The sequence below is a fragment of the Pyxicephalus adspersus genome, chromosome 3 (assembly GCF_032062135.1).
Source record: "Pyxicephalus adspersus chromosome 3, UCB_Pads_2.0, whole genome shotgun sequence".
Classification (NCBI taxonomy): Eukaryota; Metazoa; Chordata; class Amphibia; order Anura; family Pyxicephalidae; genus Pyxicephalus; species Pyxicephalus adspersus.
This window is the reverse complement of record NC_092860.1, coordinates 139,172,104-139,195,430: the sequence shown is the minus strand read 5'-3', so window position 1 is coordinate 139,195,430 and position 23,327 is coordinate 139,172,104. Positions and strand designations below refer to the sequence as shown.

Genomic DNA, 23,327 nt, shown 5'->3' with positions numbered 1-23,327 from the left:
ATATAAATCATGTTTATTATTATTAATAATAATATTATGAAAGCCAGATCTGACAAAGCTTTTGTGTATTCCAGAGACGCTTGCAGATTATAAGACTATGGTGCACAAGGACAGAATGCCTCCCAACCTTCCTTTATTTTGGATCATTCCACTACATTTCTAGAGGTGGGAATAGATCCAAATTGAACTGGGACAGGTGTGAACTTTTGTGGGGATTCTATCACTGCACCCGCCTCTATTTCTAATAAACATGTATAAAGCCCGGACACTGCACCCACTTCTGTTTCTGATAAACACATATGAAGGCTGAGCACTGCACCTGGCAGGATGCAAGCAAAACTCTTGCTCCGATATCCTTCACTTGTGATTGGGTATTTAGAGTTAGCACATGATCACCTTATTAAAGCTTAACTAAACACTTTGGTGGGTAGTGAGCTTCTGCCATAATCAGCACAGCTTACTTGCAGATTATGGCACATACCTACCCTGTTCAGTCCTCCTGCAGTGATGAAAGATCCAGCATGGAAGTCGCCATCTTCACTGCTGGCTCCAGGTCAGACTTCTGCGGAGATGGAGATCCTCCTCACTCGTTGAATGCACAGGAGCTAAAGGGGAAAAATCCACCAGTAGCCAGGGAGTTAGTTATTTGACAATAGAGTCAAAGAGTACTACCTCCTGGTGTTTTTTTGACCTTAGGTCTGTTTTACCGAACATTCCCTTACCTTAGTGAACAGACTCTATTCCTTTTATTAAATTAATGCTGTGCTGTGTCCACCATAACCCATGTTTTCTGTAGCATCACTTTTCAGATTTTCCCTAACCCTCTTCTCAGTCTTCCGCATGTGATAAGCCGAATGGGCAAATCTGAACCTGTGGACGTCAACTTGTTCTGCTTAGTGGCCATAGACTTTTACAGGCACCAGATCGATGAAGAGCTGGACCGCAGGGCCTTCCAGTCCGTGTTCGAGCTGGTGGCTGCCCCAGGAAGCCCCTATCACAGCCTACTGATGTGTTTGCAGAATGTGCACAAGACGACGGTGTTCTAAGCACTTTGCGGGTGAGGCTGGTATTGAGCAGAATCACAGGACATTATAAGAAGTGAATCACCCCGATCTCTTCTTTATCAACATTTCTACCCTGGCCCTACAACCTCACCCACCCTTCCCCGGAGTCACTGTGACTCTCACTCTGCTCTGAATGTCTCTTCTATGTAAATATCTGATTGCAGTTAGATTCTTTTTTCTTTCTTTCTTTTGCTTTACTACAGTGAATGTAAATGTCCTGTTATTTTTCACGTTTTCCAGTGGGAGTCTGTAACAGCACAAAGCCGTATCACTAAACTCAAAGCACTCATCCTACTAAATCCTGTCCATCTGGAGCTGAGGACAGCATCTACCCTAGCACTGAATCATTACTCTGTAGTGCTGCAGTTGGTGACAGTTTCCACTATGAGTATTGTGGAGAGATGGCATAACTGGAAAGAAAAAGATTCTCTACCCTTAGTCTGCCGTACGGGATGTGTGTGTACCAAGCACGGCAGCTACTTCCCTGCTTTCTTCACATAATTTGGGTATTGACATAAATGATTTTAACTCCTATTTCTATATTATGTAAAATATGTATAATTGTAAAACCTACAGTTCGTGATGCTGTCATTTCACATTACAAAAACCACTCTGATAAATCATCCTGCTTGTACCGACTGGTTTGTAGTCATCATTGGCCCAAACAAACAAACAAAAAAGATTTCCGCTTCGGTCAGTTCGTCATGTTAACATTTCAGCAATATACAGAGCATAAACCCAAAAATGAACTTGGTGCTGGAAATGTGTGATGGAATTAGTGAATTGGTTTGTAGTAAAGATTTTACAGTGTGACTTAATCCAATGCCAGTCCAAGAGATAGCGGGTTATAAATATATTATATTATTCTTACATCATTTATGGGGGCAGAAATGCCAAATGGATTTTTTGTGGCATTTAATTATTCAGACAAATCATTTTCAGTAAAATTGTTCAGCTTAATTACAAATGCCTTACACATCCAATAAAACCATAAAACAGATCATCATTGACTTCATATAGGTTAAAATTAATTATACAATTTTCATACTTCAATTCCCTTCATATTCTCTGCTGAAATACTGATAGTTCTTTTATTGACTGCTGACTACTTTCATAGGGGTACTGGTCCGCCTATATAATGACGCCTTTCTTATTGGAGGTGTTTCTTGGCTGTGTTCTGTAAATGGGACCAACATAGGATGGTTCTATTCTGGGTCAACCCTATAACGCATCATTTTTTTTCCATTAGGTTTCTGCTTAAAGGGGAAATTCCATCTTTAATTTCAAGTATTCATGGGCTTTATTGGAGTCACCAGTTGGCTTGTTCTGTGGCATTATTGTTTCACATTTCCCAGTATCTTTACTTTCTAAAATGTAATCTTCTGTCACATAAAATAATGGAAAATTCAGCAGCAAAATTGGGCCCTTGTAATAATTGTGGCAGGAGGAGTTGGTAACTAGAGTGCAGGGATATTTATGCAAGAATTGTTGATAAAATAGCTTGCATTTTTTAACCACTAGTTTTTGAACTCCTCATAGATTTATTTCCACTTCTTATCTCCATTATAATGCATAGTCTATTTATTATATGATTGGACAACTATATTGGTTCATGATCTTCTAGCAGTAAAGAACCTTCCCCTGGCTGCCACTAGAAAGTGATGTCAGAAGCCTGATTATTTTTAAGATTGAGTTAATTAAGGCTGAACTAAAGTCAAAAAACAAAAATATTACACTTGCCTTTTTTACCGCAGATCCCTCGATGGTGCTGGACCTTCCCTCGCTGTAAAGAGGGGACAAAAAAAAGAGCTGATCTCTGAGCTGATCTCTCATGTGCAGAAGGAGCAGCCAAGAGCCTCCCGAGATGCATGACATGGGTATCCAAGGTAGCTCTGCACTCCCGTTCAGTCTTGATCGCCACGGGATGTTGCACTTAAAATAAAAAATCAATTAAATTTTTACTTTATATAAGGGCTATCCACTCTTTTATGTAAAGTAAAAAAGTTGCGTTTAGGTCTGCTTTAACTAGCCTACAAGGAGCTCCTATGGATGTGCCAGGGGACATTTCCTTAGCACCAAATTGCAGGTTAATAGTGAAACTGAGAATCCGCATTGAATGAGTAGTTTTCCTTTTTTCCAGTAATAGTACCTCTTACCACTGACTTGCTTTGCACTAGAGAATTATATGAAGGATTTTTAGTTTTGTCTTACATGCCAGTACACAATTTTCAAGTCCGTTTCTTTAAAAAAGCAGCTTGTACTAACAAATATTATTACAATTACAAAGCTTTCAGCAGCTGATGAGTACAGAATTTATTGAAGTATTAGTTGTGAGCAAATATGTTGCTCACACCACTTTAATTACCAAAGCTGTATTGTATTTGTTCCCAGTTTGCTCAAAATCACCTATAGAAGTTATATAGAGCTGGGTTATAGGTTATATAGGATTGGGGTATATCTGAGCATCAGAAGTGTGGGGAATATGTTGCCAGATAGGAATGAACTGTGCATTGCATCTTCCTATTGACTCATTGATATAGGCGGTTGTTCTGGGGGCCTGGCATGCTTGCCATGTAAACAAGGATCTCCAGCTGTCCTGTGCCCATGGTTCTCTGCAATCTTCCCTACTTCTAAAGGATGATTCTATAAACATTTAAACTCAGACCACTCATGCTGTGGCTCTGGATGGAACAAAAATAAGAGGATTTCAGGGATCAGAGATTTTAGGTCTTATTTAGGGATCGGAGGAGAATAACAAATATTAACAACTGATATTTCCTATGAAATTTCTAGAGAGCCCTCAGAAATGCAACCACTTCCTGATCCAACCATATTCAGCCAGATTGGGTGACAGTCTTATGTCAGATGAGTCACATGTCATTTTACAGGCTGTTAGGGTATCTCCCCCATACATAGAAATATATGTTCATAGGGATTTTTTTATATTCTCTATTGGCTGCCGTTTTAACAGTATCTTAGCTTTATTTTTTTAGACACCATACACCAGTGGTCCCCAACCTTTTGGAGCTCACAGACCACTAAATGCATGGACTCCGGCATGCGGTGGGGAGCAGTGTGTCACTCAAAGAGGAAGAAACTTCCCCTAAGAGTGACGTCATGATGCCAGAACCCGATCAGATCTGAGCCTGCGATGGGAAAGTGGGACACAATCCGCCCACCACCCTGAGCCTGCAATGCATACGGGACATATGGTCTGCGGCTCTGGCCGGTGCGCCCCTGGGGTCCTTCTCCTGACCCCGCTGGTGGGTGCATAGGCAAAAGGGGACCCCTGCCCTACATCTTAGCTGGCTTTTTCTTTCCTTTGGGCTGCTTCAATAATATTTTCTGCTTGTCAAATACAATTTCTAAAATAAAATCCTCCCTGCTTCTAAAGGATCTGGAGATGCTTCTGAGAGTGTCAGATCCTGCTTACGCAATGCTGAGGTTCAGCCCCTTGGCTCCATCAGTACTGTCCTGTACGGATGGATGGATGGATGGATGGAACCACATCCATCCATCCATCAATCCATACATCCATCCATACAGGACAGTACTGATGGAGTACAGGGAGGGACCAGGAAACCAACCACCTAGAGCTATAATTACCTGGAGTATAGCTTTAGTATTCAGGTGCCTCTGGTTAAAGATGTCCCTGGGCCCTTGTGAAAAAGTTGGACACAAATGGGGCCTGATTTATTCTCCAAGGCTGCAGAAGATACACTTTGATTAGTGAACCTGGGTGATCCAGCAAACCTGAAAAAGATTTCTTAAAAGTCATTTAATATTTGTTAGCAAATGTTTTTAATCCTGAACCAGATCGGTTCCAGGTTTGCTGGATAACCCAGCTTCACTGATGAGTATATCCTCCCCAGCCTTGGAGAGCTTTAATAAATAAGGTCCTATGTTGCAGGTACCTGTTATTACCTATTTGCAAATTGCAGTAGAAAATTATATTTAAAACCCATTGAAGGAAGTATTTTATCATTCACAAACATGTATTTACCAATCCACAAATGCTATACATGTAAAAGTAACCCTAGAGAGTAATGGGTACCTAAGAGATAGTTGGTGTACTTTGACTTCCGTAAAGGGTGAAGAGTAAATGAGAGGTGAATAACTGGTTGTCAGTCAGTGAATCTGTCGAATGTGTGGGATTGTTTGTCATTTAGATGACAAGATTTTGCATCATGAACCACCTAACCAATGGCCATTATTAAACCCAATAATGGTGCTCCTACCCAACCATTCTTGGTGAGATTCAGCTATCTGGGAAATCCCACTGTAAAATAGTTACACCTTTATTGTGTGTTGGTAACCAGATTCAGAAAAAGCCAGAGCCTGGCCTAGGCAGACATCTGTGTTGGGTCCTTCAATGAACTTCTGCTTCTCTAGTTTGCTGTAGTGTTTGCAATAGAGAGTATGGTATTTGGGTGGCAGTTTTCTAATCAAGTGTTGTCATTATTTCCCAATATGGCGGGGAATAACTCCAGTTCTTCATCCTCTGATAGCAAGGCCCAATATTGTCCAGTCAATGATGTTGATGGTCCTAAAGTGAACATGGATAAAAGTATACTTTGAATGATGGGGTGCATCTCTTTGGACTTTTTTAAAGTAAATATGGCTAACCTGTTTTCTAAAATGTGTGAAGGGATAAGTTATCCCCTGACATCGCCCAATATAAAAATGAGCAAAGTAAACTTGTTAGGTAAAATAGAATAGACTGCATGGTGTGGAGGGCTCATATTGGTTTCACAAAACAACATGTCTAAGGATGTGAGCAATATTTAGAGCTGGGCAGGAATGTTGTGAAAAGTTCTGGGCAACATTTTACTAACATTTAGATCCTTTTTAATATTCACCTTGATCTGCCACAATGTTGGCAAATCTCTAAGCACTTGATTGTGGGTGGTATGTTAGATCAGTGGTCCCCAACCCCTGGGCCATGAACCGGTGCCGGTCCGTGGCTGGTGAGTTGGGGACCACATTTGGTAAACGAAATAAGAGGCACACTGCTGCCTCTTCCACATTAGGTTATTCATGTTGGCTGATAAATGATCTAGCATAGCAGTTGATTAAATGATGGTGGGAAAGCAATACATTTAATATATTTTTACTGAAGACTATCCCAAGTGGTTATCTGGGGCAATGGAACTCTAGTGTGTGGGTTTACCATTAGTACAAGTCCACTTGCTAACTGGAACAATAATCTCTGTGAGGTGTAAGCTTTCAGCAGCATGTAATGGCAATTAATCACACGTGACTGTGCAATTAATCATTGTTACTGCTGTGTGGCTTTAAACCTTTAGAGATCCAATTTGTTACATCAGTTGCTGGCGTTGTAATTAATCACAGACATGATTGAGTTACTAAAAGTTGCACCTAAACAAAGGCATGAGTTGGACAACCTTGGTCCCTTCATATGGAGCATTCCTGCTAATAGACTGATACATATCTACATCATTATAAAAGGTTTCTCTTGACAACTATAGATTGCCATTCATTTAGTATTTGTTTTTTGTTTTGTTTTTTATAGCTGAGCATTCATAGTGCAATAATTCCCTTTTGTATTCATGTTCCATAATATTCCCTCCATACTCACTTCAATGATTAGGGCCACATTGCTAACAAGTACAAATAACATAAATAAAAAAATCAATAAACTAATACCCGCCATCAGCTGTATGATTACCACAAACACATCCATCTGTCTGCTGCATGACGTTTGGGCCTTTGGGTTCTTCACCAGTCCCAATGCTTCATTTCCTCCATTTCCAGAATTCTTATTGGACACAAGCAGTCCTCTTCACACGTTCTTCTGGGCTATGATAGGTCACAACTGGAGCCCAGATGTGTTGTTTTCACAGTAAAACAGAGTATATATTAAAATGTATGTTTAAATTAAAGATTGCTGGTTATATTGCACACATGAATTAAAGAAAACTTTAACTGTACAAATGTTTGTCTGCTGTGTGTAAATTCTCTCTAAGGTATTGTAAGTAATTTATGGAATTTTTAGAAAGCACATTTCTTTTCTACTAAAAAGGCAAATATAAAAACATTTGGTAAGTGGCTGAAGACGCTTTTAAGAAAAGCTGTAGTGATTGGTTAAAATCATGGTGTTCATTTTTGTGTAAGCAATTTTTGGGGAAGTATTTATAGTCTGGCCTTAGTATTATATGCAGGGTGCACCCAAGATATTTGTTCATGGAAACCTGACCATTATGCCAGTATTTAACCAAAATGATATGGACACCGTGAGAGTTGACTTCAGTTACTTCCAGTGAAGGAACTGTTCTATTTTTCTACAAGATACAAAGAGATTTTATACCGTTATGTGTTTCCAACCTTGTGACAACAGTTTGGGAAAGGCTGTTTTCTGCTTTAGAATGACTTTTTTTTCAAAGCCAGCTCTATACAAGACTTAGACTGTGTATATACAGCACCGTTCTGCTCTTCAGTGCCTTCACACCTTAGCTATAATTGTTATCCTGAAAGTAAAATGAGCAAACTTTCTTTTTTTTTCCAAATGCTTTGTACCAGGGTCATCAAATTAGAAGATAAAATGTACATTTTATAATTCATAGTGACAGGTAAAAATAAACACTGGTCATGGGGATTTTGTTGTCTATTACATGCATGTGTAATATTTTATATTAATGATAAAGTTATTAGCAAGAAAACCAGGCCCATGGGAAAAATATAAAACTTGCTCTCGTCCATATGGGGTGTGAATTATAAAGTGAATAAATCATTCTTTATCTGTCTTTGTCTACATTAAAAGGAACTCTTGTTGTTTTCTTATCATTATTAATTTTTCATTATTTCTCATCATCTCATATGTTTTATTATCCGCTTACTCCTTGTTCAACTTTGGATTCTCTCTAACAAGTACATTGCCGGAAATGGGAAAGGCCTCCCCTTTTTATTTTATGATTATACAGTATTAACATGTCACTAGCTGTCCCTCAAAGAAGCTCACAATCTAATGTCCCTACCATAGTCATATGTCATTAATACAGTCTAGGATCAATTTTAGGGGGAAGACAATTAACCTAACTGCATGTTTTTGGAATGTGGAAGGAATCCCACGCAGACACAGAGAGAACCTGCAGACTCCATGCAAATAGTGCCCTGGACGAGATTCCAACCTGAGACCTAGCGCTGCAAAGGCCAGAGTGCTAACCACTGAGCCACTGTCTTGACCATACTTACAGTACATCAACAACAATACCAATCCCAAAGTAAGTTCTCCTTTCTGTCCAATAGAAGTACAATGTTGGCATCATTGTTAATGGGCAAGATATACCTGCTATGTTTCAGGTGAGACTAGATACTTGCAACTTCTGTTAAGTGAATTTCTTCTCTGTTGGGTCAGTTAGAGTTGGAAAAGGAAGCTTTGTTCCCCATGTATTCTAAAATCACAATATTTGAGGGAGGTGTTACAAAATATTGAATCTTATCCCTTACTGTATAATTCTGCAAACCTCTGTGCACTGGATATAGAAAGAATCACCCCTTGAAAATATTCACTTTTTTGTTGCTTTGCAGGTTTAAAGAGGCACAAAAAAATTTTCCAGCTGTATGTACAGCTTATAAAATCTAAGAAGAATGAACAAGCAGTGTACACATACAGCGATGTTCTGTTGTGTGGAAAGGGGAGAATAAGTGAGCAGAACTGCTATGAGTACAGTGGTCATCCTCAGTTCGGTTGTTCATCAATCCTCCAGAGTAGATTAATGAATGATAATGGGGGAGATGAACACAACTTTTTTGAATGAAAATCTCCTAGCATGTGTACATAGCTTTAGTATTTTTATTGGTACGTGAGGGATAACATAGAAAAGTCCTGCAATCGAAAATGTAAGCTACTATGAATTTGATTTAACCTCTAACACTTGTCATTAAGTTTCGTGGAAGATTTCAAGTTTTTATAAATAGTTCATACATAGGTGAAATGTTCAGATCCTGGACTGCCGAAGTAAATCTTTAGATATAGTTGTGGTTAACAAGCTCCCTGCTGGTAGTTTTCTAGATCTAACAGATCAATTTATTAAAACTATATTGTAACTTTACAGTTACTGTAGATGCCCATCCAATATGTGATAATTGGACATTAGAGGAGCCAAAGAAGTGGCTCATGGGTCTAGTTGTGGTATTGCCTCTGGACACTGTATGACAAAGATCATGGGAGGTATCAGATTGGAACCAGGGGGTTTTGTGTAATCTGTGTTTAGGAAGGACGCTCTGCAGAGCCACATTAATGATGGAGACTTGGGAGGCAAATGTATTGATCTGACCCATATAATTTATTGGTACAATGTGCTCTGTTGACACACATACTGTGGCTTTTTGCATTGAAGTTTAGGTTTTCTATGCACTTGTTCTATTGCAGTGCTAGCTAAGGACAAATTACACTGTCCTGCAGGGTCTTTAGATGTCAAGATAGGACAATGGACTTCTCTTTCTGGAGCTTGTTCTAGGATTCAGTGCACTTATGGCTGATGCTTCCTCTCTGCTTCAGAAAGACTAACTGAGCTTCTAAATTCCCTCTGTGCCTATGCTTGTAGCTTCACTCCTTGTTTTAATGCAGCCTTATCCTCATCCTTTTTGAGGCAACAAGCTTTTATCATTATGGGCTCTAAGAACCGGACCTCGGAAATGTAACACATGCCTTAAGGTATTTAAAGGAATCATAATAACAGGATGCAGTTATGTGCAATTGAAATGTTCCGTTTCTGCCTGTGTCCAGGCCTCAAGTAATATAATCTCTCTCTCTTTTGCTTAGGTACCATGAATCCATTTACTCCTCGCTGAGACTCTTGTATTAATATTTGAAAAAAATACATTGTTATAAAGCAAGACATACTCATCTAAAACCTCCATCCATGTCCCTTACCAGAACTATTGCTGAATGTGATAATAGTGCTAACCCAGCACTGTGCCCATGTCAGCCAGTCCCTTAGCATTGACATCACTGCTGCAGATCCCTCAACTGGATCCAGGGAAGACTCCACTTTAGTTTTTTTTTTTTTTGTATTGCCAATGACATATAGGAGGAACTGGAGATCATTTTTTTCCCTAATCATTATTTAATTATCATGGGCAAACATTTTACATCATTACATGCTTATCCACAATAGGTATACTTTGCATGGTTTGGTTCCACAAATCAGAGGGTTTATTTAATTGGATTCCATATCAATGTGTTATTCTTTTTACATTTGGGGTGCATTTGGTACTGCAATCAGATCAGAAAAACTCCATTATTTTTTAAGCAGTACACAAGGGCTTGCATTTGCTGCATTTCGCTTTGCACTGAGTATTTTAAACACGCCTTGTCCTAGGTGCGTTTAAAGGTGCAGGCAAAGCGGGTAAGCATTGCACGTTCATTGAACATCCAAAATTATAAGCCATAACTTTACTTGAGTTTTAAAAGTGGCTTAGGTTTGGTAGATATATTGTGTAATGGAAATCATAAACATCTTGAAATGATTAATAATGATTCCAAATAAGGGGAAGCTTTGCTGTTTATTTGCTAAGGCTCCTTTTCTACTGTACAGAATCTTGCTGGGGAAATGTGACTGATGTACCTGCATCCTGTGTGCAGTCACTAAATATTCAATAGTCAGTAGAATGGGCACCCTAAAGCTACGTACACACGGCAGATTTTTATCGCCCGATAATCGGCATCGGCCAAATATCGGGCGAAAATCTGCCGTGTGTACAGTCGGTGTCGTCCATCGTCCGAACGACCGACCTGTCGGATCCACGGACGATGGACGACGACCGATCCTAATAAAAGGGAAGGGGGAGAGCGCGCAGCAGGGTGCCGCTCCGTCACTCTCCCCCTCCCCTCTCCATAGAGCATGAACGGTGCTGTATGTACAGCACCGTTCATGCATCGTCCAGTCCCTTGTCGTTGGAAAGGATCGTGAAAGATCCTTTCCAACGACAAAAATTGCAAGTGTGTACGCAGCTTTAGTGTAATAACTTGCATGTGTTTACAAATACCAGAGAGACATTGTGCTTTCTCTGAGCAGATAAAACTTTTCCCTATCAGTCAGTGCTCTGAAGAGAGGAGTTACAATGTTGTTCTTATACTTCTCTTTCTTAAATATAGCTTCATGTATAAAATACATCTCCAGAGTCTGAATAGAGAATATGACAGCTTGCTTGCTGGGCAAGATTTAGGCAATTTACCTCAGCAAGAAGAAACAGGAATAGAATCCAATAGTATAACCTAGATGTGCACATGCAGAAAATGTTTTGCTGGATTTCTTGAAAGTTGGAACAGTTGACATTTAAGATTTCTTACTCTGCATAAACATTCTCTGCATGACCAGCAGACCTGTTTATAAAGCAGAGGGATGTCATTAGCAAGGCCATACTGCTACTAAAAATTAAAATCCCCTACAAAGATTGCTTTGCAATAGAGCTGTTACCAAAAACAAAAGTAAAACAAGAAAAGAATGCATGGGTGGCATAGTTGTACCTCTTTGTTGCCTGCTGTGAAAGTTGGAGCACTCCAGGTCTTCCAACCTTTGTTTATAAGAAGGACCTAATAGTCAAACACATGAAAGTGTGTGTGACCCAATATGGCATTGTGCGGAGCAGAGCAGTGCAAAATATCTTTCCATTTTGTTCTATATTGGAATATTAGCAAAACATATTGAACACTTTTTAAAGAAACAAGTAGGGGTAAATAATCTAATTCTGCTTCAAAATTCATTCTTATTGTAGTGAATATTACTGACCTAAGGTACTGGGCAAGGAGATCTCAGCCTGTACAAATAAATTAAAAGGAAAGAAGATTACTTCTCCCCATCTAGAAAAAAGGACATGAATGTACCTGTGGGGCATTGCATGTCAGAAACCAAACCAATGTCTTTCCTTGCGGTATTTTCTACTTCCCCAGTGCTCCTGCAGAAGTGGGGCATTGTTTTTATCTTCCTCACACAAATCAGGGTATTTACTCTAACAGAAGCCAAACAGTGATGTCCAAGGGTTCCTCATACCAATGTATCCCAACATGGTGTCTTTCCATGGGATCCAATCTTTCCATGTTTGTTAGGGCAGTTTCTGTATTTTTCAAGGGCTTTCTATAGAAGTTTTTCTTTCTCCCCAGGGTTCCTCGGCGTTTTGTCTCCTGTCTCCTATCTTCCAAAGATTCTGCAAACAAAGCTACTTAAACCAGTGTCTAAATTTCCAGTATCCGTAACTTATAAAGGTTCAGCAAGCAGTGTTCATGGTTGTGACTCCATCACCCAACAATTTCTGGATCTTCTCAGGTTTACAGGGAAGTTTGTCTATCTTTACATGATGACATCTCTGTCCACCCAGAACTCCACAGTACAGCGTCTACATTGGTGTTTCTCAACCTTTTTACCAAGGGGGAAGCCCTTGAAGTAACTTTCAGGTATAAAGGAAACCCCTACTAAAATTATTATATCCACAGATCATAGTACATTAGTGTGAAGGCCAGTAAGACGATGGCTCTTGCATTGTTGGCGATTGGGAAGGCAGCCATCCTTACAGATAGCCAAAAAGATAATTGGAATCTGTTAAACGGACTTGGGATGCGCAAATTGGTCGTTACTCAAGAAACTCCTAGCAACCCCTGGAGGAACCCTGGTTGTGAAACACTGATCTATATTTACTCAAGTCACCTAAAAATGATGTCTCTATCGCTTCAGGATTCTCTCAGGCAATGTCTCTATCCCTGAAATACTCCAAAGGCAGTGTCTCCCTATTTCAAGGTTGTATCTATCTCCCTAAAGCTTGGGGTGGTTTCTTTACTTTCCTTGGGTTACATAAAGCCAGTAACTTATCTCTTCATGGTTCTTCAGGTCATTGTCTCTATCTCCTCAGGTTATTGTCTCTGTATCCTCAGGGCTTGTAGGTGGAGTGTCTTTATCTGCTTAGGGCTTCTGGGTGGAGTATCCTAATCTGCTCAGGGCTCCTGGGTATAGTGTCTTTGTCTGCTTAGGGCTCCTCGGTGTCTTTATCTGCTCAGGGTTCCTCTGTGGAATGTCTCTATTTGCCCAGGGCCCTCGGGGGAGGGTCTATGTATTCCCAGAGCTTTTTAGGAGTAGTGTCTTCATCTTCCCAAAGCTCCTCAAGACGGTTTTTTCCTCACTCCAGCACTGTCTCTAAGTTTCTCCAGGGAATTATTTTCCCATTACACTGCATGGCAATCTTTCTCTACATGCGAGGCTTTGCAGGACAGTTCTGCTCATGGAAGGCTCTCATCTTTCATCATAGTACAACTAATTCACTCATCACCCTAAATACAGCTGAGCAATCAAAGTAAAGGACTCTATATGGCATCATACTTTGCAGATTTACTTCTGATCAGCATCTGCAGTTTTGGGTGGAATAACCCTTTAACGCTTAAGGCTGCAAGTAGTTTCCATGCCTCTACGTATTTTTCCAGCATTGTGGTGAGCAAGCACTTCCATTTACCTCACGTGATGGTAAATATATTGCATGTAATACTAATAGAAAACCTCCAGAATACATTTAGCCACCCGCATATCCCTGCAATACAGACTTTAATTAACATTCTGACTGGAGAGCTTTCTTTGTGTGTTTGGTCTCCATTCCTCTCTTTTTCTCTCTCCCTCTCCGGCTTGCTTTGGAAAAAAAAAACTGCAATAAAGAACTTAAAAGCTTCTTACAGAAGCCTGACCCTAACGACTGTGCAGAGCTTTCATTGCCGAACCCATTTTTTTTTTTTTTTTTTTAAGTGTTTAAAAGCTTTAATATTGAAGGCCTGTCAACTTTGTCCTGATTATTTGGCTTTCAGTTAAAAGGTTTTTGTTGTTGTAGCTTATGCAGTTGCTCTGTTGCTATGGGAACGTGACATCAATATGACGTTTTCCTGTTTAAAAGCTTTTAACTAAATTCCAGCCTGTCAGATGTAGGCCTCATTTTATGCTCTCAGACTTCAAGCTGTTGCAAAAGGGTTTCATATGCTCTCTTGTCATTCAAAGGCTTCAGCTCTGACTGAGACATAGGGCTGCCTTTTTTTTTGTGTTGGTGGGGGGAGAAATATCTACTTAAAAGGTGGCCCTGTGTTGGCTGCCCTCTTAAATCCTCTCTCAGCTGGCTCAGTGGGCAATGGCTGCAGCTGAGGTGCCAGGTTACCTTCTGTCCTCTCAGAGCGAGAAGCACAGGAGGGCCCGGAACTGGACGGACGCAGAGATGAGGGGTCTCATGTTGGTGTGGGAGGAATTCTTTGAAGAACTGAAGCAAACTAAACGCAACGCCAAAGTTTACGAACGCATGGCGAACAAGCTTTTCGAAATGACGGGAGAGCACCGCCATGGGGAAGAGATTAAAATCAAAATTACCAACATGACTTTTCAGTACAGGTAAGCTAAACTATATATTGTTTTTTTATTTATCAATTGCTGCACAATCATGTTTTCCCATTTTAAGTTTGAAGCAGGTAAACTACACATTGCGTCATCTGCCAAGGAGTTTGTGATTCTGTTCGGCTGCTTTCATGATTCATACGTCGCTTTCACCATTGGGAATACAGCGGTGTCACTTCTCGACTTGCTGATTGGAGAATGAAGGAGCAGCAAAGCGCTAAGGCTAAGTACACACAGACATCCGCCAGAACGATGGACGTATTCTCGTCCGATATCAACCCTGAGCCGATTATCGGAAGAGAACCATTCCACATGTGTACCTAGCCTAAGTAGTTAGCTCTGCTCAATCCGCACCCTTCACCGTTCCCCATCAGCACATGTGCATGCAGCTGATCCTAATTGGCTTGAAGAGTTGCTTCTTCCTGAGTGCTGCTGTGCAAGGATGACATATTTAAAGAACAATATCCCTGCCATAGTTAGGGTGAGTTTTCAAACTTGCCTGGAGTTTTGGTTTCTATAATATAACACTTATGCCAAGTAAGTGAATACTATATCCCAGAATCTCCTTCTTTTTAATGCATGGCGTTTATTGAAGAATGACACCGTGAGATAACTTTAGCTTGCACACTTTGTTCAATAACTTACAAAATGCAATGCTTTTCTTGTAAAGTTCATCCTGCCATGTTTAGACATGTTATATATATATATACAGGTTGACATTCAAAAATCCGGCCATCGATGATGCGGTTCCTTCAGATTTCCGGAGCGCATTTTCAAATAAACACGGTTTTCTGGAGGTGTTGTTTATGTTTTGATGGCGCTGTACTCCAGAATCAGCTGTTGGGTCTTGCTTGCACTGCTATCCTTCTTCTTCCTTCCCATTTATTTGCTGCTGTATAGCCCCACTATGGGTTCAGCATCCATTTAAAGGACTGTACAGGTTGTCATTTTCTGTTAAATATATACAGCATAAAAAAACGTAAAAAATTCGGAATTTTCGAAAATCTGGCACTTCGCAGGTCCGGAGGGTGCCGGAGTTTTGAATGTTAACCTGTACTCCAGTAGGGTGGTGTAAAAGCCAAATGCACCTAAATGTCAATAAAGTAACTGGGAGGAATATAAAAGCTGCCATTGTGGTCATCTGCTTCTGAAAATGCCAGGTGCCTGGCTGTCAGCCATAACAAAGCAGATCCAGTCCAGACTTCACTTTGTAAAGGTTGTTCTGGGTCACTGGGAACTTTTTCTGTAAAGATATTGAACACGGTCTTATTTCTAGATGGCATTGAGATTCCAGTTGCCTGGTACAGCCTCATTCACGTTGGCCTTCTTTTGTCCACTCATTTATTTTACATTATAAAGAATTTAGTAGAGAGGAGAGAATGCTTTGATGTGCTTTCTGTGTAAGATTTGTCTGTATTCAGAGGGGAACATAAATGAACAGCAAAGCATGTCGATATAATGTATGAACAAGAAGCACAGAAGGAACATTAAAAAAAACTAACTGAACTTTTAGTTTAAAGCAGCTAAAATCTTACAGTTTATTTGTATAGCAGCCACATTCTATGTATGAAAGCCTGTCCCTTGCCAGCATCAGGAGAAGGACCATTGGTCTCTGTGTGGAAGCAATCCACAGACCTAACACAGACCTAGAGCTCTCCAGGAGAACTTTAAAATAGCAAAGATATATGCAGGGTGTTTGAGATTTCTGCAGAGAGATCACTGCTTCAACACCTCAAACGTCCTTGTCTACAACATTCTGCCAAAGGGCAGCTTTTCCTACAGCTGTGACTGCGTTATAAACCATAAAAACTACAAGACTTTGCACAGATTTTATTTTTAATGCACCATTGATTTAAACTGAAAGGTCAGCTGGGCTTTAAACATTAAGGGTAGTAGATGAGACAGTCAACCGCTGGCCTTCCAATTTGTCTCTTAAAGGCATGAAGCTACACTATCACTTAAGTTAAAAAGTTGAACTTCTGGTCAATCTGCTCCCAAATCCCTATTATTATTATTTTGGTCACCCTTTATTATAGTGGAGCAATACCGAGGTAGAAAGGGACAGGCCAGAAGTAAAACTTTAAAGTTGGTAATTATCCATCGCCATATATATATATATATATATATATATATATAGTAAATTATTGTAGGGATGTGTCACTCTCTGTATCTGTCATTTACAACCTGTATTTATTGTACAGCGCTGTGTAATATGTTGGTTGCTATATAAAGCCTATTGATTTGTATTATTATTATTATTATTATTAATAATAATAATATTAATAAGTGATTACCAGGAGAGGAGACACTAAAAATATACATATTCTTGCCTTGATCTCTATGGGGCCACTACTGGGGTGACAATTTCATTAAACTAATGGCATGAACTAGTAAACAAAATAAGCAAAACATTGGCATCATGCAAGAATGTTTGCATGAATGTATCTGTGAAAAAGAAAGTTTTTTACACATTAGTCATTACACATAAGTCTTCAAGTTCTGTCTGGTGTCTTGTGTCTTTATAAGAACTGATGGTAAAATGATAAATTAGTTACCTAATTAAGAATTCTGATATTCATTTTCTTCCTTTAAATTTAAAGCAAACTTTCCCAATCCTCAAGCACATGCACAGAATAATCACCACCAACCTTACTTTAAAACATAAAAATCTGTGATGAGACAGGCGTTTTATTAGACATTTTATGGACATACAAATGGATTGTTAGCTGCCTCTTCATGATCTTCTTACAGTGCACAAATTCACCATGTACTGAGATAAGTGTGCACTGAAGATCTTCTATCTCAATGTAGCCAAATGACAATTAAAGATCCTGAACCCAGAAGAAGACTGGGGTAAGCTCCAGACCCTAGCAAGGCAGCTCACAGACATTGCATTGCTGGAGTTTGGGTGATTATAGATCTGTATTAAAGATTTCTTTTCATCTAAGAGGTACAGAATATGTTGAGCATTGTGTTCAGATTATACAGATTATTCAGCATTGTTCATCACACACATAGGACTGAAGGGAAGTAACTCTTTGCACTGATATAAAGAAAAGAAGAAAAAAAAAAAAACAGACGTTTCCGCTCACAAATTTTTGAGTAAAATCATTAATTATGTATTAGTATAAATCCAATTTCATACATAAATATTTTACATACATTACAATTATATATATCCAGTCTTCAGGGTTCACATAAGACATGTATGTCTTAAGTGAACCCGACGCGTTTCGCCTTTATAAACTTTCTCAGGGGAGCTTAAGATCTGTACGGTCTAGATATAATATAGGGATATAATATAGGGATATATTACATCTAGATCGCATAAGACGTACACGGTTAATAGCTAGTAGCAAAGTTGTCTAGGAAATATATTTCAGTCAGTTGATGTACAAACCAGCCTGGATATATATGAATATAACGTATGTAAAATAATTATGAAATTGGATTTGTACTAATACATAATTAATGATTTTACTCAAAAAGTGGAAACCTCTTTCTTTTTCTTCTTTCCTTTATACACTATATTAACATAGAGGGAGCTCAATAACAACCTCGTGTTCCAGTAACTTTTCCTAAATAAAATTACTCTTTACACTGGTAACTGAATGAATCCATCTCACGGAGAACTGGAATGATGAATGAGAATCAGTTTACAATTATGCCACGGTTTCCAACATTACTGAGTCTTGCTGCTTGGTAAGTCTGGACTATAAACACCCTATCCCTGGGACACCTGGGGGCTGCAATGATGGGACCCCCCACCATGTCCTGAACAAACAGGGATTTACTGGTTTTAAATTTATATTTGCCATAAAAATGATTACAGCCATGTGTTCTGTGTTAGACACTTACGTGAGGGTTTAATAGAGCAATCAGACATTTTCACAATCACCCAGATGTGCCCATTGGCTATGACTGTTATAGTCCACACAGAATTCTGCACATCTGAATTGTTCATAGCTCATGTGAAATAGTGGATATAGGAATCCTCGTTTTCATTTTATGATAATTATTGCTATTTCATAAGAAATCATGGAATATATGTTGCATCCATGAAAGTCAATATGCAAAGCTTGCTGTGATTTTATTTAAAAAGTCTTGCATGGCTTGCATGGATCCTGTTATTATTACTATTATTAATATTAATATTATTAAACAGGATTTATATAGCGCCAACATATTATGCAACGATGTACATTATTATCTGAAATAACCAACAAATACTAAAGGCCCATCTACAGTGACATATCTAACACCCTGTCCTGTAATGGAGTCCCAGTAAAGATTCTTTACTAACACAAGTTCCTCCAATGGTTAGTATACCTGTAGTAGTGTACCTCATGGTATGAGGCAGCTCTTGTATGGGAATCAGGGTAAGAGTGAAAGTCAAACCTGTACTTGGCAATACTGAATTTATCAATGTGATTGATGTATAGATCAGAACAATAGAAAAACTGATTGTACAGAGTTAGTGGTAAAAATTATGAGTATGAAGTACCCTTAATAACTGCTTGATAATATTTTCATTTTGCATTCAAAGTTTGCTGATGTAAAATGTCTCTGTTTCCCTTCATCACTTCTTTATTACTTTGTTTTATATAGGAAGTTAAAATGTATGACAGATGGTGAATCTGTTCCTCCCGATTGGCCCTACTTTAAAACTATCGATCGAATCTTATCCAAACTGCCAGAACAGACCGATGGGAAGTTACAGCCTGGACCTTCCACATCTCAGACTGAAGCCTCACAATCCCCTTCTGTCAAATCTACACCCCTCTACCTGCCCTACAACCAGTTCACATATGACGAGGGCTGTTTCCAGGATGACAATTCAGAGAGTTCTACAAGTCTGCAGTCCTACAAGCTCAGGTAAGTTATGGTACTAATTTCTTCTGCTTTTTCCCAGGAGTTAGAGAACTTGTTTAATGCCAGATTGCCCCAAATACACCGAACAACAGATGTGCATGTTTGTTGGTGAACAGATTATCTCAAGGAATAATTGCTCATTTTGATATGCAGATTTTATTCATTTACATTTTGAAAAGTCCCCAAATTAGACAATTTAATCAGAATACACCATAAACATTGCAGATCTTCTGCTTTTATTGTTTAGTGGTGGCCAACCATCATTTTTACCAAAGTCTACATCTTCTGTCTATTTTCTGCCTTGTTTTTGTCCTGGTACAAGCAACTCCAGCCAAACCTTTTTTTTTTTTGGGGGGATATGTGGAAATCTTTGCATGTTTTACTTACTGCATATGTCTCTGTTGGCAAGATTTCTCTTTTTTTCTTCTGGTAATGATGATGAGTTTACAAATGTTTTTTTTTTCTTGTGTCGCACATAGGTAAAATTTGACCTTCTGTGTCAATGGGTCTAGAAATAAAGAAAAACCTTCCTAATAGAGCTACTAACAGCAAAGCTTCGAACCCCTTCCCACCCATCCAAGAACAAGAAAAAAGTTTTGGCTGGAGTTGTACATTAATACTTTTAGGAGGGCAGTTTAATATGAAGAGGCAACTCTGGCATTCAAGGGTCTCTAAACACAAGCAGTCACAACATGAGCACTTTACTCACATTGTCTATCATTGTTCCGTTTAAAAAAATGACCATCCAAAATTTGTGATCCATTACCTGTTGATGATGTCCTGCTATGGGTGTTTGAACACTAAAACTTGTTCGTAATGCCCAGGTGATGAACATCTCATGTCTATGCTCACATCCTTTTAAACATATCTGGTTCTTGACACTTTATCATTGTTAATAAACCCTCCAAGTCACATAGTTTTCACTTTCACAGTCATAGCAGTACTTGAGGCCACTGAAGCAGAATTAACGTTTAGCCGAACCATCAACTGACACAAAATTTGACAAGCCGCAAAACTCTTCCACCTTTCGTCTATCATTTACATGTGCTAACCTTTCAAATATATTATTGTAAAGCTAACTACCATTTAACTTTCGTTCTTACCAATTCATAGTCTCTGTCAGTCTATAGCCATCCCATTTTACTCGCATTTATTTGCAAGACTTCTTGTACTAACTACCATGAATTTTATATTTTTACTGCAGCATTGTTTCCCCATAGCACACTTGCTTAATTGTATGGTCTTTCTATAAAGCAGTGAATTTGACTTTTACCAAAAATGATATGGTGGGAGTTCAAACACATTAAAGATTCCTCATTAGAGAATAGTGACTTTACGAATAAATGCTTTATAAATAGACCCCTTTGTCTCAATATACCATTGATCATGCCTACTTTCTAGTTTTCCTAAAGTCTCCATTCCCCCAAGATCCTAGTTTTAAATTTCCACCATTCTGGGCTTGCAACCAGCAAAAGCAAACCATTATAGTTATTTACCATTAATGCTGAACTCCGGGCATATCTTTAGTAGAGCACAGTTACCTTTTTACCTAGTTAACATTAGATACAGTGATGAATCAGGAAAAGCCGATCTCATTCCCTAACTGGAGGACTTTTAGGTTTTTCTACCCCCTTTCCTCATCATCCTTACTTGTCTGTGTTTAGCCCTGTTGTCAAAGAGGATTTGCATTACATTTTGGCATTACCTTGGTCTTTCTGCCCATTTGTTCTACTGATAGAAAACTTTTATGCAGCAATAGCATCAGGTTGGCCATGCAGATGGAAATAAGTGATATGCTTTGACAAGAGATGAGCCAGTCATTTTAGGTTGTACTACCTTGACAACATTTTTTTTGTTTTCAGAAGAACTAAGAATAATTAGAACCTCTGTGAGGTTTTAAAGCTTAGTTCCCAGTGAGGGTTTCTTTGGACATACTATGCCTTCCTGTGTGTTGTATATTCTGGTCTATTTTTTTATATCTTAGAATGAACAGTGTATATAGGTAGCTTTTTGATAATCTTAAACAATCATAATTCTTCGAACAGGTGTCACGTCTTTGTAACTGAATGGGGTTGAAGATCAAAAAGAGATTAGTATATTTCATAAGTAATACACTCTGTACATTTCATTGCCATAGCTCATACTTGCATAAAGCTAAATAAAAAAACAATAAATCCCATTCTGCTTGGCTCCACAGCAAACAGCTGATATTTTAGTGATCATTAACTCACAATGGTAGAAATCTCTTAAAAGCCAAGAAGTTCTAACACTTCCTCGCACTATCCAAATATCAAAGTTTTTACCATTTTACTGATTGATGGGGTTCATTCTTGCTTAAAGTTGGGTAAATCCAACACCCAACAAATGCAATTCCACTTGGCTTCACAGCAGACAGATGATTATTATAGTGATGAGTAACTCATAAAGCATCCGGGGTATCTCTAAAAAGCCATGCAAACAAAGCAGAAGTTCCAACAGTCCCCTCAACCATCCCAAAATCAAAGTTTCCACCACTTTACTGGTCATTGGGCTTTCTCTACAGTAACTAATAAGCAAATGTTTTACTTATCTACATTGATAAAAGGTAAAGTCTAAAGTTTCACAATTCCTTATTTTCCTACTCTTACAATAAAATTGTCATTACTTTGTCACTCTGTCTCAGGTCTGGAGAAAGGTCCATGAAGAAAAGGAAAGTACACAGTTGTAGCTTTCAGAAGAAGAAATTGAGAATCATGGAGAACATGTTGGAGGAACAGAAACGACTGAGCAGGGCAATGGAGGAAACTTGTCGGGAAGTACGACGGATCCTGGACCAACAGAACATCATCCAAGTACAGAGCTTGCAGCTCCAGGAAAGGATGATGAACCTCCTGGAGAAGATGGTCTCCAAATCTGCACCTTAACTTGTTCCACATACTAGTCTTGTAAATCTACAGCTCACTATGGACAAGCTACATTCCATCCCGTTCTTGTGACTTCCATTCACATAACTTTCTAGTGAAAGATTCCTAAAGGATGATGGAATTGAGATCAGATGACTAGATTTTTTCTGAGTGCCTCCAATTGACCACATTGAAGACAGAGAATGAAGCTGCTTGTATATACCGTGTATAGGAATTGATTAAAACCCTTTCATTACTGCTGCCTTTTTTTTAAACTCATGTATAATTGCTTCTGGTTTTGTAGGTGGGACGTTCTCCCTGACGTCAATTAACAAAATGAGGCTTGGAAAATAGGCCGAAAGACTTAAGTCACTCATGCATTTAATTATATAAATTTAAAATTGTGGATCATATGTAAAATGTACTTTAAATACAGACTCACCGAGGCACAAGCTAAGCAAAGCCATTCTGCCTCCATAGAGGCTATTAAAGAATTACTAAACCTTAACTAAGCATCTAAAGTGGAAGAGCAATCAGTACCAGTCAATGCCCACGTTATGTTCACTGTTTTGTATAAAGTTGTCCTTTAAAAAATGATTGTTTTTTTTAAAAAAAAGGTGATAACTGCTCCAATTTCTGTGTTAACTGGTATCATAACCTGAACAGAACTAGGTCACCGATGGGTAAGGCACAGTATTCAAACAGTGTTTAGTTCTTCTCGGGCTGCTATATGTGATCCTCGCTGGGATGAATAGAAAATGGTACAAAGTACCAAACTGTAAGGGCCAATACTGATGGCAAACTGGCACTAGTTGCAATGTAGATGATGGGATACCATAAGATACAAATGGGGTAGTAATTCAGGAAGAAGGTTAGAAAAAAGAAGGTTGCAAAAAAATCAGGAACTAGAGGACAAATCAATTCTAGAAGATCAGAATCAGATAACCAACGGCAAAATTAGTTCTCAACTGGATCCGATCAGACTACTCTGCCCCAACCACATTATCTTTACTCATGCAAAACAGGTTTGCAGAGACATTGTCCCTCAAGATGTCAGGACATGCTGGATCAGTACCCTATAAAGCCCTGCTAGTGGAACAGGTGCACATAAATGCCAGATGTCCCTGGCACAT

The 23,327-nt window shown here is 38.9% G+C and overlaps 2 protein-coding genes across 2 annotated transcripts in view; both read left to right on the top strand.

Annotated features, from left to right (window-relative positions):
• HTT (huntingtin) overlaps positions 1–7,019 on the top strand; it is a 99,758-nt gene extending 92,739 nt beyond the window's left edge. The window contains exon 66 of the mRNA XM_072406890.1: positions 833–7,019. Coding sequence (XP_072262991.1) covers positions 833–1,046 — 214 coding nt within the window. The 3' untranslated portion in view covers positions 1,047–7,019. The remainder of the gene's footprint in view (positions 1–832) is intronic.
• Positions 7,020–13,080: 6,061 nt separating this feature from the next.
• Positions 13,081–22,490, top strand: MSANTD1 (Myb/SANT DNA binding domain containing 1). Its single transcript, XM_072406512.1, has 3 exons — positions 13,081–14,437; positions 19,049–19,315; positions 21,975–22,490. Exons 1-3 carry the CDS (start codon positions 14,184–14,186, stop codon positions 22,213–22,215), a joined length of 762 nt encoding a protein of 253 aa, XP_072262613.1. The 5' UTR covers positions 13,081–14,183; the 3' UTR covers positions 22,216–22,490.
• The last annotated feature ends 837 nt before the right edge of the window (positions 22,491–23,327 follow it).